The 17756-nt window shown below is 41.4% G+C and overlaps 2 protein-coding genes across 3 annotated transcripts in view; one reads left to right on the top strand and one right to left on the bottom strand.

Moving 5' to 3' along the window:
• Positions 1 to 6217, top strand: part of GGACT (gamma-glutamylamine cyclotransferase) — a 29857-nt gene extending 23640 nt beyond the window's left edge. For both annotated transcript variants that reach the window (XM_017816626.1, XM_017816627.1), the window contains one exon: positions 2492 to 6217. In XM_017816626.1, the coding sequence (XP_017672115.1) occupies positions 2509 to 2961 (453 nt within the window). In that variant the 5' untranslated portion in view covers positions 2492 to 2508 and the 3' untranslated portion in view covers positions 2962 to 6217. The remainder of the gene's footprint in view (positions 1 to 2491) is intronic.
• The window catches only part of PCCA (propionyl-CoA carboxylase alpha subunit), a 299136-nt gene continuing 287339 nt past the window's right edge, over positions 5960 to 17756 (bottom strand). The window contains exons 23-24 of the mRNA XM_017816595.1: positions 9648 to 9725; positions 5960 to 6304 (exon numbers count right to left, since the gene is read on the bottom strand). Of these exons, the coding sequence (XP_017672084.1) occupies positions 6236 to 6304; positions 9648 to 9725 (147 nt within the window). The 3' untranslated portion in view covers positions 5960 to 6235. The remainder of the gene's footprint in view (positions 6305 to 9647; positions 9726 to 17756) is intronic.

Genomic DNA, 17756 nt, shown 5'->3' with positions numbered 1-17756 from the left:
AGAAAATGTTATTACCAATAACTCCTCAGCTGGAAGGCTGGGCTTGGCTTTGTTGTTGGGTTTCTTTTTTTTATAGAAGTCATTGTTCCCAACCCATGCAGTGTGAGCAACAGGGCCACTGTGGACCACAGTGGTGCCATGGGGAGCTCAGTGGCCACCTGCCCATGAAGCCACGGCTCCATGAGTACATCAGCCTCAAGGCTCTACACAAACTGTGGCTGAAAATTTAACTTCCCACTCCATCTCCATTTGTACTGCCTGCTAAATCCGTCTACTCAAACGCTAAATCGGAAACACTTGTCCAAACTTGGGTTAGCAAGTTCTTTTGTTGCTGTTGAATTTTGTGGACCCTGCACGAGGATGATGGGTGTGTTCCTTCAAAGGGGTGATGTTTCCAAGCAGCCAACTGCTGCGCCATCAGAAACGGGTACTTAGTTTTTACTGGTTTTAGGAGCGGTAACACTCTTCCCTGCAAACTTTTTGGAAGCTTATCTCCAGCTGTACAGTAGGGACAGGGCTTTTGTTTAATGGAAATGAAGCATATCTTTTTCTTACAGATGCACCACTCACTATAGAGCTTTTTATGTGCGTTTTAGGTTTCCCTTTTTATTTTTTAACTTATTAACTCTGACAAGTAACCTCTTGGTTGTGAACAATTTAATTCACGATTCATTTTTCTGATTCAAAGTGAACACGAGTGCCCTAATCCCCTAATGGGAATTAATTGCATGTTTCAGTGCTTAACTCTGATCCTTTCTCAATCCCCACTGGGACAAGTTTCTTCCTGAAGGATCTGTGTTTGTTATTCAAAACACAGTCTAAAAGGTAATGATTTTTCTTATAAAAGAGACTTGGGCTGACTGAATATTAATGCTCTTCTTATTGTGAGGGAATGAGCTGCATCCAAAAAAAACTCATTTATGTCATGAAGGATAAATTACTCTGAAGTATATCTGATAAAATACAGGGGGGAGAAAAATCAGTATGTTCTTTTTCCTGTGTGGAAGCAGTTTGTCAGTAAGTAAAGGCACAGTTTTTGCTTGGAAAACTGTATTTTGATAGAGAGAAAAACTGTTTACTTCACCAAGGGGGAAATTGCTTTGCTACTGAGGATTTTAAATGACACTGCTCTTGGCCAGCAATGCACCCTTTTGGATAACTGACCTAACAGTTTACTAAAATAAGAATAAATAGCAGAGAACAGATTGCATTTCTACTTCCAGTCTGTTTTTAAAGATTTTTCAAACTTGAAATACACTGTTTAATGCCCTGTTCCCAAGAGGAGCTGCACATGCTCCTTGGGTGTTGGATGTCTGGCCCAACCAGACAACTGTGGATGAGGCAGGCTCTGCCCAGTTAGCGACCAAGGGTAAAATGTGGAAAAACATCACAGTGCAAGAACTGCTTCTGCCTTACAGAAATAATAGGAGATAAACAGGGCACAGTGTGAAAAGTAACACAGGAATGATGGAGGTACCTTCCCCCCCCACACCATTCGGTAAAGTCAGTCTTTTATCCCATTTAAACCAATTTTGAGTGTTTCATGCTCACAAATAAAACAAATGGTTGTGCAGGGTCTGTTTTCAAGAGAGGTTTAGCATGTGTGTGCAGACCTGAGGTGCTTTAGCACTTTGGAGTGTCTGTCTGGGGACAAGAGGAGCACGGCCTTACCTGGTCTTCCTGCCAGCAGCCATAGCTTCCAGTTTCATTAGGGCTGAAATACCACATCTCTCCTCCCACAAGCCCCCAAGGTAAATAAATGGAAGGAACATGCACAGCTCTCTCAGACAGGAGGGGTGAAGGGGTTTGGGAAAACATGACCAGTTCTGCAAATCACCTCATATTTACAGCCATCATCATTCCCCTCCCCTGAAGGAGCAGGACAAACTTCAGTGGCACCTTTCAGACAGCCCCTGCTTGCTCGGGATGTGGTTGTCACAGGCCACCCCACTTCCCTCCCTGGCACCCACAGCTTGCTGTTCTGCATTGGTTGGTCACTCAGCAAGTGAGACCTTGGAGCTGGGGTTATTCCAAATCCATCAGCATGTCCATGAGATAACTCAACACCAGGTTACATTTGCTTTTGGGGTGTCACTGAGCACGGCACCACATGCTTGCTGCAGCACAGCTCACACAGTGGTGGGAAAGAGAAAAAATTAAAAAGGGTTGAGAGCTTTTCCTGAGGCGCAGGAATGCGTTGGCTGACATTGGGGATTCCTTAGAGAAACCATGGGATGTAATTAGTATGAGCATTTGGTTACGGCAAAGAACTACGAAAGGTTGACTTTGTCCTGGTGTGTTTTGCACTGATGCATTTTCTATCTGAAAATTTTCAAGACACTTGAATTTAGTAAGATACTTAAATGTGATGTAGGACTACAAAGACCTAGGCTTTTGCACATGTCCAAACAGCCTTGCATGTCCGAGGTGCTGTGGTGTGGGTGTGGTTCTCCGGGGCAGCCACACGGTAACAGATGCCTTTGTCTTTCAGCTGCTTTTGCAGGTACGATGGCCCGTGTCTTTGTCTACGGCACACTTAAGAAGGGCCAGCCCAACTACAAGCACATGATCAACACAGCCAAGGGGCTAGCAAAATTCCAAGGAAGGGGCCGCACGGTGGAGAAGTACCCGCTGGTGATTGCAGGAAAATACAATATTCCTTACATGCTGAACATCCCGGGGACGGGCCACCATGTTGCTGGGGAGATCTACTCAGTTGATGACCAGATGCTGCAGTTCCTGGATGAGTTTGAAGGCTGCCCAGACATGTACCAGCGTACCCTGATGAGAATCGAGGTGGTGGAGTGGGAAGGGAAGGGCGGTGCCGAGGGCATCCTGGAGTGCTTCGTGTACAGCACAGCCACATACCCGCCCGAGTGGGTGGGGCTCCCCTACTATGACAGTTACGACTCCACAGGGAAACACGGCCTCTCCTACGTCCTACGCGAAAGCCGAGAATAGAAATGGGAGGTAACACAGCCTGGCCGAAGACATAGTACTAAGCACGTGTTGATCAGTAACCTTTCCAGGAAAGCTGTAATACCTTTTTATTAAAATGCAGGATCTCTTGTAACCTTCCCAACCCAGGACCCTTGGTGCTAGAGTTGAAGTCCTGTAAGCCCAGAGTTGGAGACTCCCTCCCCAGGTAGTCAGTGTCCTCCTCACCCCCACTACCCTGCTGCAAAGAACTGGGTTTTCATGAGGGGTAAAAACAGTGTATATGCACACCCGGTCTGGGGTCTAATTATTTCCTCAATTTCCCCCTTTGCCTTGGTGCACAATGGAGGTCAGTGAAAGGCAGAGGAACAGACTAATTTTATGGGGTTTTTTCCTGAATTGACAAAATTTCATGTGTAGTTCTCCAAGGTGGATGGAATAATGATGATACTATTGCACTAATAGCTGAAACTGATTTAAAAGTCACGTCTGCAAAGTAAAGCACAACTCGCACTGAATGTTGACTTGTAATGGTATTTAGTAGGTTACTGAAGATACTCTGTGCTTCTAGACAAATAGGAACTTACTGAAAAAATAGAGAAAATTTAAGGATTATTCTTACTCTGCATCGCAGTGTGGGTTTTTTGAACTGGAAAGGTATATTTTTAAATAATGTTTAGCTTCACAAGGTACCGTGGAAAAATACTAAGATGTTATAAGAAAATTATATTTAAAATTGTATTTTTAATTTAACATTCTAAGCACTTTAGGTTCCACTTCAGTTCACTGAGTGACTGTAGGATTTGGGGGGGCATAGGAGGGGTGAGTGAAGTTGGGGACCAGGAAAAGCAAACCTACTGAAGCTGTTGTGAGCACTTGCTGTCAAGGTGACTTTTTGCCAAGCACTTTAATGCAGAATTTGCAACCATATGCAAACTGAGCTTTCTATTGGGGGAAAGATTTTTATATACAATATAAAAATATTCAAACTACCTGTATTGTGATTATTGCAACATTTAAATTGGGGAAAAAAATATGTAAAGAAGACTGTTGTCCCCCTGACCCAACCAACTGTGCTGGTTTCTGTACAATCTGGGAAAATTGTGGCTTTCTGTTGTTACACTCCTGTGCCTTATATTTTCCTTCAACTGCAGGGTTTGGTACAAATAGATTGTACAGTATACAAAGCTGCCAAAGGGATGGGAGCAGGGAATGTATGCCATGCAGTGAGCCAAAGTACAATTAAATGCACTTATGATACCATTAGGAACAACATTGTACTTTTGCTTCACTGCCAGTAGTCCTGTGATGGCCGGAGGAGATCCACAGTAGAGAATCAGACCAGGGATCCAGGGTAAGGAATCAGCCTAAACTTCAGCAGTAGTAGACACTGCTGCATCTCATCTAGAAAAACAGACAGAAAGCTTTTTCGTTGCTGGAGTAAGCAAGTTAAGTAATTTGAAAGTAGAATACTTGTGTCTCTTTACACCACTTTTTTGTTTAGGGCAACCTGCAGAAGCTGAACTGTGCTCCTTTAGGAAGGGCCAGGATGGCAGTAAGGAGATTTCTAGGGAGATCTGCAGAGTGTCTGCCTCAGTTTCTCCAACTTTAACAGCATTAATTTTCCTGGAAAACAGGTATTACCCAAACACTCTCCTTCCTCATACTGACGTGTTTTGTAAACTAATTCACTAAGCAGATCCCTGTCCCTTGGCTGCGTGATGTAGTTAGTTAGCAGCGTCTCAATAACATGAAAAATTCCTCTTCAGCCAGAAGTTTCAAGCAGAATCATGAACTTTTCTGGTTGAACATGAGTGACCAGCCCTGCCACAGATTGTTTTCATCCTTCACCTTTCGGTAAAGGGCCCAGGTGCCTCTGGCCAGTGGGCTGCTTTCTAGGAAGTGGCATTACTCTATACTTCTTAGGCAAGAAAATGAGAGCAGGGCAGCTCCTCTTTGTGGCAGTGGTCAAGACACAGCAGGAAGGGTGACTTAGAGGTATGTAGAAAGAACAGCTGTGGGAGGTGAGCCCAAAGGCAGGAGTAGCCAGTGTCCTGGCCCAGGAGCAGGCAGCAGCAGAATCCTAGGCAGGAGCACAGGGACCGGATGATGCTGCAGAACACAGGGACTGCGGAGGTATGTCTGCATCCAGTGGGCTGTGGCTGCTGACTTACCAAGCTAGGGCACAGGATGGAAGAAGGAGCCTCTGTTAATCACAAACTAACATTTTGGACCCAGTACACTTCTGGTATCTACATCGTCCTGTGCGGCATGGAATTCCTGAGTGAGGAGGAGAAAATACTCCCTGCCCAAGTCACCAGCCCTTTTACTTCTGTTCAAGGCTCTTAAATATTCCTCCTCTCCAGGACCTCTCTGGTTTCCCATACTGGATACACAGCTTTTCCAGCATGATATAGTCTTGTATTATGAACAGCCCTTGTTTTTCACACAGCCTTTAGTAAAAGCCTCTGCACAGCAAAAGATCAGAGACTTGGTCTCCCTTTCCTGTAAGAATTCAGGAGGAGGCCTGGTCTGAGGGACAGTACGTGCCTCTAGCAATACCTTGGGGCGGCTGAAGGGATCTGAGGACAGTGCTACCTCCTTCTGTTAAGATTTGCATGCAGTAATCAGTATAAAGAAGACTAAAGGGAGGGGCAAAATTGAGCATGGAGTTTGAATAAAAGACAAACCCCTTAAACTTTAAATGAAAACACACAACAAAAGTCTGCACTAGCAAAATAAAGCCTCTAACCTATAATTTAAATCTAGTCTATACAAAGCATTCAAAACATTACAATAAATCTGATCAGAATTTAAGTCATTGGTGATACTTGTGCAGCACTTAAACAGAGGGTAGGAGAACTGCTCAGTTTACTCAGTGGTTAATTTTTCATTCTTGCCAATAATTCTGTGCAGCCTGGCTGGGGCCTCAAACCAGGGACATTACTGTGGAGAAGACAAAACAGATTTGGGCTTTTGTTGTGTTTTCTTTTTTTTTTTTTTTTTAAAGAGGCTTTTCCTGTTTTAAAGCAGAAATGGTATTTTATTGATTTTATTTGATCCTGAAAAATCAAAGCATTACAAAGGTTATGTACAAGTATTTCTGAAAGTAAAAATCTGGGATCCATTGCCAAGATTTAACATCTGTGTTTGCTGTCTTAACCACTGATACAGTAAATATGCCTGCATAAAATCTTGCACATAGTACTGTCCATTTTCTGTGTTGAACTGCCTTAATGTTACTTTATGGATGAAAATAATAAAGGCTTAGTTAATTCAACAGTGTGGAGGCAACCTTTCATTCCAGTTCCACCAGCAGATCTCCTTCTCCAACAGTATCAGCAGCTTTGCAGTGCACAGCTTTCACCTAGGGTACAGAAACAGCAGTAATTTAAAACCTTGCTCAGTAACACGGTGAAAGGAATGTTTTGGTTGACATGGCTTACATAGAGTATCACATCTGCATGCATGGGGTAAATGGCCACTGTGCAACATGATGACCACCCCAGGGATCACAGATGCACATCTGCTGGAAGGGCCTTAAGAGTGTGACTGCTCAACCTCCAGTGTTCAGAGTCCAGCTGAGTTTTGAGTACCTGTGAGAATGGAGACTCCAGCACCTCTCCAGTTCTTGACCAAATCATGTCCAGTCCCCTCAGGCAACTACCACTAGCTGGTTTTCTTAAGACAGAGGTACTTGAAGACCTAAACATCAGATGGAGATAGCGCTTTAAAAATTCAAAAGCACCTTTCTTCCACCTGGTTGCACTGCTGTTCATTAACTACTAAAGTTCTATATCTTTCAGAGGACAGGCTGGCACTCCAGCACTTACGCTGGGATGTTTCAATGAAATATTCCACTATTTCTTGCATTACAGTTTTTAAGTATAGCTGAATTTTGGGACTGCAGCCATGAAATGGGTTTCTCTCAATTCCCAGACAGCTGGGATAGATGATTCAAATCTGAATTGTGATCCTTTAACATAACTGAACTTGGCAAAGGGCTACCACTGTCAAATAAATGCAGCTACATCTGTAAATGAATTCTATACTCATATGCAGATTCCTGAATTTTAAAACACAAAATCTTATACTAGTCCCTTATTTCATTTATAAAAGGCTGCAACATATTTGAATACCCTTTCAGCACATGGACCTCCAGAAAATATTTGAAGCTTTATATTAGAGTTTGCTTGCAATATTAATTCAGAGCTCACGCTGACATGCCCAAATCCTTGTTCAGCAGTTGGCTCATTTTAATAATCCAAATGCTATCTTGGGCTCCTAAAGGAAATCCACAGCATACCCAAAGTACCAGGCTACGATGGCCACACTATTGCCCACACACGTTTGACAGTCTAAAGCCCTGTGAGCTGTAAGCAGATCTCTGACTCTGTAGCACAGGCACATTCACAGCACTGCTCAAGAAATGATGCTGAACACTACACAGGGAAAAAACAGCGTGATATGTACAAACAAGGGCTTTATTTCCAAAATCAGTAGCTAGGCAGCCTACCTGATTCCTGAGCCTCAATCTTTTAAGAGATGAAAACAGTGTGAAAAACATCCTACCTCTTGCTTTTCTTTGTCTACAAAGCCAATGTTCAGCAAACATTGGAGCTAACTAGTGTTTCAAACTCCCCAGTGATTTCTGAAATGCAGTGGGGCCAGCTCCTTGTTCTGACCCAGGCACAGCTGTCCCATAGATGACAGGAGGCACGCCAGTTCCTCTCCATCTTTCCCTCATTTTTAAACCACCTGCAGCTGGAGTAAACTCAAAGTAGACAAAAACAAGCCACTTTTCTCACAATTACAAACAGGAAGATGGGGTTTGATACAGAAAAGGAATTCAGTCAGGAATGAAAATGGGAACATCTTTCAGCTGAAGACAAACGAACTGAGTTTCAAAACACAGTTTCAAAGCATCAAAACATGGACTAACAGCCAGTACCAAACATCCCATTCCTGTGGACGGGCCAAGTTATTTTAGCACTTAGAGCCATGACTTTGCACTGCAGAGCGGGATGAATTCTGTTTAGCAGCTTCATTTCTACACAGCCCAAAACTTGTCTTTTTCAAATTCTTAAAATTCTAAAGAATCAAATAATTTCCTAATTATTATTAAATTTGGGGCACCAAGGGGACATTGCAAGGCACACATCAGCCCCACTGCATAGCCTGTGCACCATTCATATCCCACCTTGGAGAATTAATAAGCCAAACACAGCTTTTACGTGGCATCTGTACACAGTGAGTGGAAATATTTCTTATTGGGAGAAGTACAAGCAGGATTTTAAGGAATAAGCCCATGGATTGCAGAACACGATGGTGGAAAAGGGAGGGTTAAAGAAAAATAAATGGGGGGGTAGGAGAGGGAATGGCATTTTAATTACAAATACTCATTAGTTAAAAACAGTGGATGCAAAAAGCAGCAATAAGGGGTTAAAAGAAGCAAAGATGAAAAACTAAATGCTTGGAAATATTAATGAAGTGAGAGAATAAATTATATAGAAATCAATGCATGAAATGAAATAATAAAGTAGTAATGTCAGAGCAACGGGAAAAGGAACACACTCCCTCTCTCACTATTTTTTTCTCTTGAGACCCAATTTTGCACTGGATACACTGGAAGAGGCAAGCCCTGGGACCCAGCCTCAGTAACAATTTTAGAGCTGTGCCAAATAAGCCTTTCTTGTAAACACACAAACAGTCCTTGGCATAGAGGCCTGTCCTAAAATCTCGGCGAACCTTGCCAGTGGCTAACCCCGTCCCTGCCTGGAGAGTCGGGCTCCCTGCTGCCTCCCTCTGGGATGAGGGGCCTTGCACTGGGAGAGCAGAGCAGCTCGACCCCAGGCAAACATGGATTGGGGCAGGTAAGGAAATAGGCAACAGAAGAGAATATATACCCAGATCCAGACTATGCTCTCCCATTGGAAAGGATGTATCAGGGGCCCATGTCTAGGTGATGGTTTCAGGCTGTGAATTATAATCTGACACAGGGATGCTCTGAGGCCCCAAGCTGGGGGCTGACAGTCCCCAAACCAGCTGGGGTTTAAGGCATGCCCTCGTCATATAAGCTTAACCAGTTCCTGCCCTGAGCGCTCGCTTTGGCACATTCTACACTGCAGGAGAGTCCCAGCTCAAGGGCTACAATGCTGATCCTTCAGAAGATATCACAATGCACAGCCTTGCAAAGCTTAACAAATGTGCAGATCTGGGCTTGATATTTAACAGTCACAATAATTAAAAAATTGCTTCTCTCTTCCTCCTGCAAAAGCACTTTCTATGCCTTGTTCTGAGTGGGGTTTTTTAATGGCAAATTGTTTGCCATTAAATAATTAACTGGCAAAGAGATATCTCTTCTTCGGTTGCTCTCTGGAAAGCTGAAATTTGGAGAAATGGTCTGCAACACCTTTCAATTCAACTTGGCATTGTAACATCAGAGAAAACAAATCATTTAGGAGAAAGAGAGTTATATGAATTTCTGAGGCCAGTAAAACTATTTCCTGCTGTGCTATCTAAGGCTCGGAACTACTTATAACAGCATTCACAGCAGATGCAAATGTTACAAAATTAAAGACACCTCATTTTGAAAGACTTACAACAATCAGACTTAATTCCTTAACAACCAGAACCTTCTTTTTTTCCTTTTTAAATTCTATCCTGTTTGACAAGCTGCATATGGTTTTAAGTGACCCAAGGTAGCTTACCTTGCCTGTTTTAGCAGCAATCATACTGTTCTGCATTTTCATTGCTTCAATTACACAAATCTCTTGACCTTCTGAAACCTGGTAAAATTCAAGCAGTATAAAATGAGAATAGAGCATTTGAAATTTTCTAAGTGCAATGATTCTTCTGGAAAATAAAAGGATTATTTCATTAAATGCTATAAATGCTTTCATGGCACAAGTCAAGTCAGCCGGTTACACAGTCACAACACAAATGACAATCACAAAACTGGCAGCAAAATAGGGAAAAAGGAATCACCTACTTAAAACTATCACCCCAGGCAAGCCTGAAAGGCTCCTCTCCCACCCCATCCATTCAGCTCCAACTTCTACAGTTCAGACTTCACATCCACCACAGTTCAACATCAATTAAATCCAGAGCAAAATTTAATTTGTGCATTTTTGGCTGGGGAACTTTCGCTTTGCTTCCCTGGCACAGGGCCCACAGATACTAATACTGATTCAGAAGCCAAAAGTTTCTTGGCACATATCCGGGGGAGCTTGGGCTGGAAGCTCCAGCGCTACCCAATAAGCTAATGCTGAGGAGAATGTCACACCTCTGCTCATGGCAGCATCTGGATGGCAGCTGATGACTTCGGACTGACAGAAGGCAGGTGAGGAACCACCAGCTCTCATCCACAGGGGAGGCGTCGCAGAGGCAAAACCATCATTTTCACCACAGCTGAGAGCTCTTAAAAGGGAACATTGAAGTTTCCTCTTCTGCTTGTTTGCACCCTGCTAACAGGCATGTGCAAGCTCAAGGTCACCAGTAACCCACAGGGCTGCTCCACTCGGCTTTCTGTGCCTCCCAGTCAGATCCTCCCTCCAACATCTTGTAACACACTGCACAGAGGAAACAGCCACTCAGGGCTTTACAGTGGTTGAAGGGGCTGCCTATACATGAGGGGAAAAACAGGGGATTCAGAATTTACCCCTCCTGTAACCCAGCAATCATCCCATGAAGATGATGTATGCCAGAGAGGGAAGGGTGCCAGGCCCTACATGCCAGGATTTAGGACTTGTGCAGGTACACCCCTCTGGGATGCCTGGTTCCAAGTGCCCACTGCAAGTCTTTTCATTGGGCTCTTTCATAGATGTAGGCTGCTATTCCCTTATTATCCCAGCAAGTTTGGGATACTTTCTGATGTTCAAGTTTCAGTAAAGATGGTAATCTGAAACCTGCAGAGGTCTGGTTTATGCACTGTTATATGTGCCAGTGCCAACAAAATGTGTTTGTTTATACACATACAAATATACACATAGATATATTTCTCTAATTATATGTAAAATGAATAATACATATCTCAGGACAAGTGTGTACCACTTTGGAGGAATGTATTAACAGACAGATGTGAAGTCAGAGATCAAATGCGCATTGCATAAAGAACATTACAAAAATTTAAATAAAGCTTTTTTTCACTAACAGTGACTGAAAAGCACTGATGTCTGCCTAGAGGCTCTAAGCAAGACAGAAGAAAAGACATTAAAAGGTGCTTACACACCCTTTCTCCAACACACTTCAACTACACTATGACAGGTTTTAGAAGGTAAATATGAAAAGTATTTGCTATGGGAACACGGTATATTAACTGGATACAGAGAATAACCAACACCCAATGCTTCACCTGCAGAAATTCCATCCTGAGCTTCAGGTGAGCATTTAAGTCATTAGCAGTGTCAAATTTGGTGAATAGTATCAGACTTGCTCTTTGTCCCCAGTTATTTCCCATCTATTCCATTTCCCTGTCTTTTGTCTCCTTCCTTCCACACCTGCGGCTCTGCCCATAGCCTTGTCCCACCAGCTCACTCTTTCCTTTATTGCTTCTTCTCTCTTCCTCATCTCACTGCTTGGCTTTTCTTCCATCTGCTCTGAACTTTCTGAGGTTAAGAAGAAGCTATGAATTATCTGCTACTGACTTTAAAAGAACAACAAAAAAAAAAAGGCAAGAATGTTTGTTGGAGGGCTTTTTTTAAATAATGCTATTATTAAAAAATGCATTTCAAAAGCAACTTTGCCATCCTCTGGCTAAACTCAACTATCAGAGAGCCAACAACATGGGCCTCTAAAGGTTGCTGAAGATTGAGATGCCAAGCAGGACAGGTTGGAATTCAGTGGCCTAATTTCGAGGGCACAAGAAACTCTTTTCTTGAGCCCTGGTGCGATTTAACTGTAACATGGCTTCATCAGGTGGATGGTGTGCAAATGAACCAGTTAGTAATTGTCTAAACAGAGTTCTGGAAACACATCTACTGGAAAAATACAGAATTGTCTCTGTAGATCTTACATATGGTGCTAAAATGCCAGGAAGTATTAGCAATTGTGGGGTGGAAATACCCCTTAATCTACATTTCTTCTCATTTTCTTCCCTTTCTCAAAAAAAAAGTTTTGTGCTTTATATAATACCTGCTGGGTTGATGACAAGGGAATCAGTGTCTGGGAAGGAAATAACCCCCCTCAAACCACAAAATATATAGTCAAAGTATTCAGTTAATATCTAGAGTCTCACTAATTTGGAAGGGAGAAGGCACTCAGCAGGTACCACGTGTGAAAATGCTGTGTCAGTACTTCTGATGATGCGCAATTTGTTGAAAATTACCTTGGCATAAGTCTCACTTAAGCACAGAAGTTTAATTACTGTTCTTATGTTAAACCTCTACAGCTCTGCTCATTGTGTTGCAAAGCAACAAATCCTAAAATTAGGCACTTGTATCTCTTTTTTCTCTTTTTCAGCCTTTTAAGCATTGTATGCTTTCTTTCATTCCATAATTGCACATATCCTTTTACCTGTTATTTAGACGGCAAATGAAAACTGCAGCGATGTGTACAAGTTCTTGCTAACTTATTTTAGGATTTATCTGGACCATTTTTAGTGCTGCATTTTCACTGTATAATTTACTTCTTTCGGTAGATGGTAAACCAATGTATACTACCATCTTTACATTTCAATTTAGAGAGGTCTCGGTGATGACTCAAATATGTCAAAAAAGGCAACTAAAATCAAGCAAAAAATCTGATTGATTGGAACCAAGTAAAATAAAAGGGTTCTTTTTCTTAAAAGAAATAAATCTCAGATATCTTTTTTACACAGTTATGATACAGACAAATCAACATTTACACTGCTTGGTATATCAAAATAAATGAGTGATTAACTGTTAGACCTGCAGTCTGCATTTTATCACCGTCTACTGCACAGTTCGAAGTAGGCGTTCAGTTTGTCCTCCACAGAGTGATAAGGGGAAAAAAAAAGGAAAAAAAAGGGAAAAAAAAAAGAAGAAGAAATAAAAATATCATTGAAGAGGAGGGCATTTACATCTCGATGCTGCTAACATTTGTGATGTGAATTTGGGAACAGTCAATAGTACTGTTTGAATAACTCAGGGACTGCGCGGTGGTTGTTCTCTCCTCCGACTGAAAGGTTACACACAGGACAGGGAACTGTCTCCGGTCATTTCCCAACCAAGCAACTCACGCCACAGGGTGGAAGCAGAATCTGAGAAGGAGCAACCCCAATCCATTCTCACTGCACCTACGTGAGGACCATAAAGACTATCTGCACTTACAGATAGGGCTCTTTAAAGTTCTAGAAACACAAAAAGACAGCGCGCACCCGAGGGCATTGCTACCACGGGATCTCTGTGAATACGGTACACTTTCTGCAGACTTTTGTGCGTCATCGGATAAAGACTTAATGATTGTGACAGGACGTCTCCCATGTTAGGCTTACAAAATGGTCACAAGCCCCACAAGTCTTTCTGATAAACCCAATGGGCACTGATGTATTTCCCCGCTCTCTGTCTAATTGGTGTAAAGTTTGCAGATCTGAATCACCGATCTTTTATCCAGCTTGCTGCGTCCTCTCCTTTGACATGAGGTCAGGGTTCACATTCGCATCCGATTATCGAAGTGGCACTCATTAACCGGCAGCCTGCCTCGCACCAAAATGAGTTCGCTGGAAGGGGAACTCGGCCCATTTACTCAGCAGATTTCAGCATTTTAAGGAGGCCTGAATGTCACACAGTATTGCTACGTTTTGAGGAGTTTCAGACATCTCCAGCTGATGATTAATTGTGAGTGATGGGAAATAAAATCCAGTAAAGCCAGCTGCTTGCCATGGTCGGCAAAATTACTATAATGGATATAGGCTGCCAATTTTCCAGTTTTACTGGCAAGTCTTCCAAGTGTAATTAAGGGAAGTTATAAATGATATGGAAATCTATCAAGTCCCATTTATTTTCAGAGGACTCTTTCCCCTGAGACTTTTATCTTCAAGCTTATAGTTTGCTTTGTTGTGCTAATGATTTAAACCACTTCTTATTTCTGATTAAAGCCCCCAATATCCTTCACAAGAAGTTAGATCCACTTTATTCAGAAGGATTTAAAGAAACAGAAGCCTTTTCAAAGTTGTGTTTGTAAGCCATTCTGAGCTCCCACTTTCTCTGTGTAGGCATAACAGAGCATCCTCCATCTTAGGCACCTCACTACCATCTAGATTTCTGCTTCTGGCAGATTCTGGAGATTGGGAAACATTTGGGGGGGGGAGGTGGGAAAAGAGGGGATTAAAAAAAAAATTAAAACATCCACCATTAACAAAGCCCCAACTTGCATCCAAATCCTAAATCCTCCAAAACAAAGATCGTAGGTGCTGCCTTAGATGCTAGGCATTTAGCACAGAGTAGTGTTTCTCACTAATGTTGTTTGATTTGGAATAAAAGCATGAAAATGATGTGCAAAGGCCTAAAATTGGAGATGTAAAGGATGACTGCACAGTATTCCATTTCTCAATTTCATCCTTCAGAGCCACAAAATGGGGGTGATACAGTTACTGGATGAGATTTACAGTAACAGCTGTGGTCTTCCCACACAAGGGAGGACCTTCTAATGGGCTAAGGTCTGTTTTGAACAGACGGGGAGTAGCAAAACAAGGTTCCCTATTAAGGGTGTGCAGTAATATTCCTGATAAAGAAAATGAGTAGTCATAGTCAGATTGCTTTAAAAGACCTAAATATCATTTTGCTGTAAAAAAATAAAAATAAAAATTAAAAAAAAAATAGAGCTATTTTAGAAAATGCTAACGGCTAAAAAAATGAAAGACATGTAATGTAAGAGTTTGGTTTTTTCTTAATCTCCTCCCTGCGAACGGTAAAGAATGCATAGGAACCAGTGCCAGGGGCATATGGCTTTCTCCTGTGCTGAACATTCATACAAAAGACAGGTTCATCAGTCATTGGAGTATCTGGATAAAAAAATTAGCTCCTGATGGATGGTATTTAGAGCTTACCTGCTGCTAGTACATTACCAGAGAAGCACAGGTTTTGAAACCCACATGACATTAGAAACTGCAGACCATGAAGTACCCCACGTGCAGGCGCGCTCATAATGTACGCCAGGTTATACAAAATAAGAAATAAGCTATTTAAACCCTCTGCCTAAAATTGGGCCCGCTGCAAGGAACCCTGGGTCAGCCCTACACAGGCCAATTAATGCACAGCATCTGCTGTATAGAAGCCGTGCATGAAGCACTTCCGAATGATTTCAGCAATTAAAAGAGAACTGTTTCCTGCCTGTTCTGACAGCAACTGTTTCAATGCAAGAGTGAGCACCAAATCATTGTGTGCAGCTGAAAAAATTAAGTCTTTTTTTTTTTTATCTTGTGAAAAAGATGTGGGAGGGATGAAGATTTCTTACGGAATCGGATCCTTCTTTTGTTGTCCAACATTCTGTGTTTTTCTGCCAAATTAGACAGAAGGCTCCGAGGGTTTACGGGGCCCTCTACAGTATCACCTTCTGGTGCACTGTGGCTCCCTAAAAAGTCGGATCAATATCAACCCTGCTGATTTGCCTACAAAAGTGAAAATCCTTCAATTACATTTTTAAGACCATTATATTTAGAACACAGGTGTTCTGATGCATAACAGTTTTAAGGCTCTTGGAGCTGCAGTGGAAAAAAACAATGACAGCCCTAAGCAAATATGATCTTAGAGGTGGTTAAAAGTGATATCTCCTTCCTCAGCCTTGGGAAGACACCAGTAAACATCACTCACAATTTCCACTATGCTACAACTGTGTCCCTGTTGAGCCTTGTAAGTAAGAAGGGACGATGCCCTATGAAAGAGAGTTATCCTCTCTTGTAGCCTTCTGTAAAATAATTACAGACATGCATCTTGTTTATGCTTGTGCAAAACCACTGAACAGTGAACTAAGTATGCATTCACTATCTACAAAGATACTGGGATTTTTGTTTGTTTATTTATTGTTTAAACTTAGTCCATGCTGGTATCATTCCCTTCCCAGATTCTTTTCTCTCTGACTTGTTGGCAATCTGGCAGCCAGCATCCAACAAAAAAACAAATCAAGAGGAATTGGATGAGCAACAATTGAAATTCCTTGGCATTGTCCATTACCATGTAAAATAATTAGTGCAAGTTTCCTCTTCTTTCCAAATTAACTTTGAAACCAGAGCTACAGAGCTGCAAGTATAATTAGCGGCAATTAATAGTACTTGACAAATCATTATTAAACTTTTTTTGCCACACTCCTTTAACGAATGAATCCAAACATAGCACATCCCAAATTTTCTGACCTCTGACTAAAGGTCACTGATGTCCCCCTGACAGCAATCAGCACTGTTCATTGCACTCCCACTTATCCAAAACACACTTCCCCAACTGCTTCTGAGATCCCAGCGTGCTGGGGAAGTGATATGCAGGCAGAGCACTTCTGGAGGACATTCTTGTGCTAACATAGCCCAGTCTTTATCAGCCAACTTTTTTAGCAACAGCTAAAAAGTTATTCATTATTTGCAAATGCAAAGCACACCAAAATAATAATAATTAAAAAAATCTATTAATTAATTTCAAAGGATTGGTAACATTTTTCCCCAAGGAGGAAACTCTAATAATATTGACTATTTCTGCCTCATCATCAGATTAGGATTTCCTTCTTAATTATACCCTACTCCTTTTTACTGTTGTCGTTTCTCTGTTATGAATTCCAACCAGAAGAAAAAGAGAAGTTTTTTTTTTAAGATTTTGAGGTCTGAATGGCAAATACAATTTAAAACAACACACAAATGCTGACAGCAACAGGTAAGTTTGTAAGTCCATCTTTTCTTTCAAGAGAATGAAGGATGTAATGAGAAAAAGAATTTAGAAAGCTATTTTGTTTTGGTTTTAGTAGTGAGCATTTCAGCGGTAAAGGTCAAGCAAAACATCTTTTCCCACAGCAAAAACTTACCAAGGCTTGTGAAATGGAAAATCATAGACAAAGATTCTTTTAAACTGTTCTTCAAAGAATAACAAGAAAAACTGAAATAAAATGCATGCAACTGAACTGAAAGAGGAATGCAGTTTAAAACATCTTCCTTAATTAGTTTTAAAAGGTGGGAACGCACTAATGTGTTCTATAAGTTAAACAATGAAAAAAATCAGCTTTCAAGTTAACCAATTTTGAAACTACTGAGATAACTACCATCTACATTTAACAGCTGACATTAGTAGAAAAAATTCATCCCATGCAGTATTAATATTAATGGCCACACTACTATCAATTTGAAATCATAAGCAATTTTGATATGAGAAAAGTACATTTAAAGAATGGCTGGAACAGTGGTAACTTCCAAAACCTGAAGTAATCTTGAATTACTGGAAAGGGAGGAAATTTAGAAACAATGGTCAAAATAGTTAATTGTCCTCTTCTTTTTGCTATAATCCTACAAAGATTCAGTGATGCTGTGGTGTTTACCCAGAGGTGCTTTCCATATTTATGGATGGGGTAATCATTAAAGCAATTTAGGCTGCCAGGTATTAGCTTATTGACCAATGCTTGGATTAGTAATGCCACCTGTCCTGCTCAATGTAACTAAAAAAGAAAAATTACCAACAGAAACACGGAGCTAAAAGAAAAACACCTTCACATTTCTGACAAACAGAAAACTGAAAAAGCAAAACCCATATTCATAGATGAAAACATAGCAAAGGTCACAAGGCAATCAGCTAAGATCTTTCTTTGTTGCTATGGACAGTTAAGACTACCAAAGTCAGTAGTGGGAACACTTTAGGTGGGTTGTTTTAGGTATGACAACATTGTTTTAC

Source organism: Lepidothrix coronata, unplaced genomic scaffold (genome assembly GCF_001604755.1).
Source record: "Lepidothrix coronata isolate B3197 unplaced genomic scaffold, Lepidothrix_coronata-1.0 Scaffold57, whole genome shotgun sequence".
In the NCBI taxonomy this organism is placed as follows: Eukaryota; Metazoa; Chordata; class Aves; order Passeriformes; family Pipridae; genus Lepidothrix; species Lepidothrix coronata.
The sequence above is the reverse complement of the archived record's forward strand: the minus strand, read 5'-3'. Positions and strand labels throughout refer to the sequence as shown.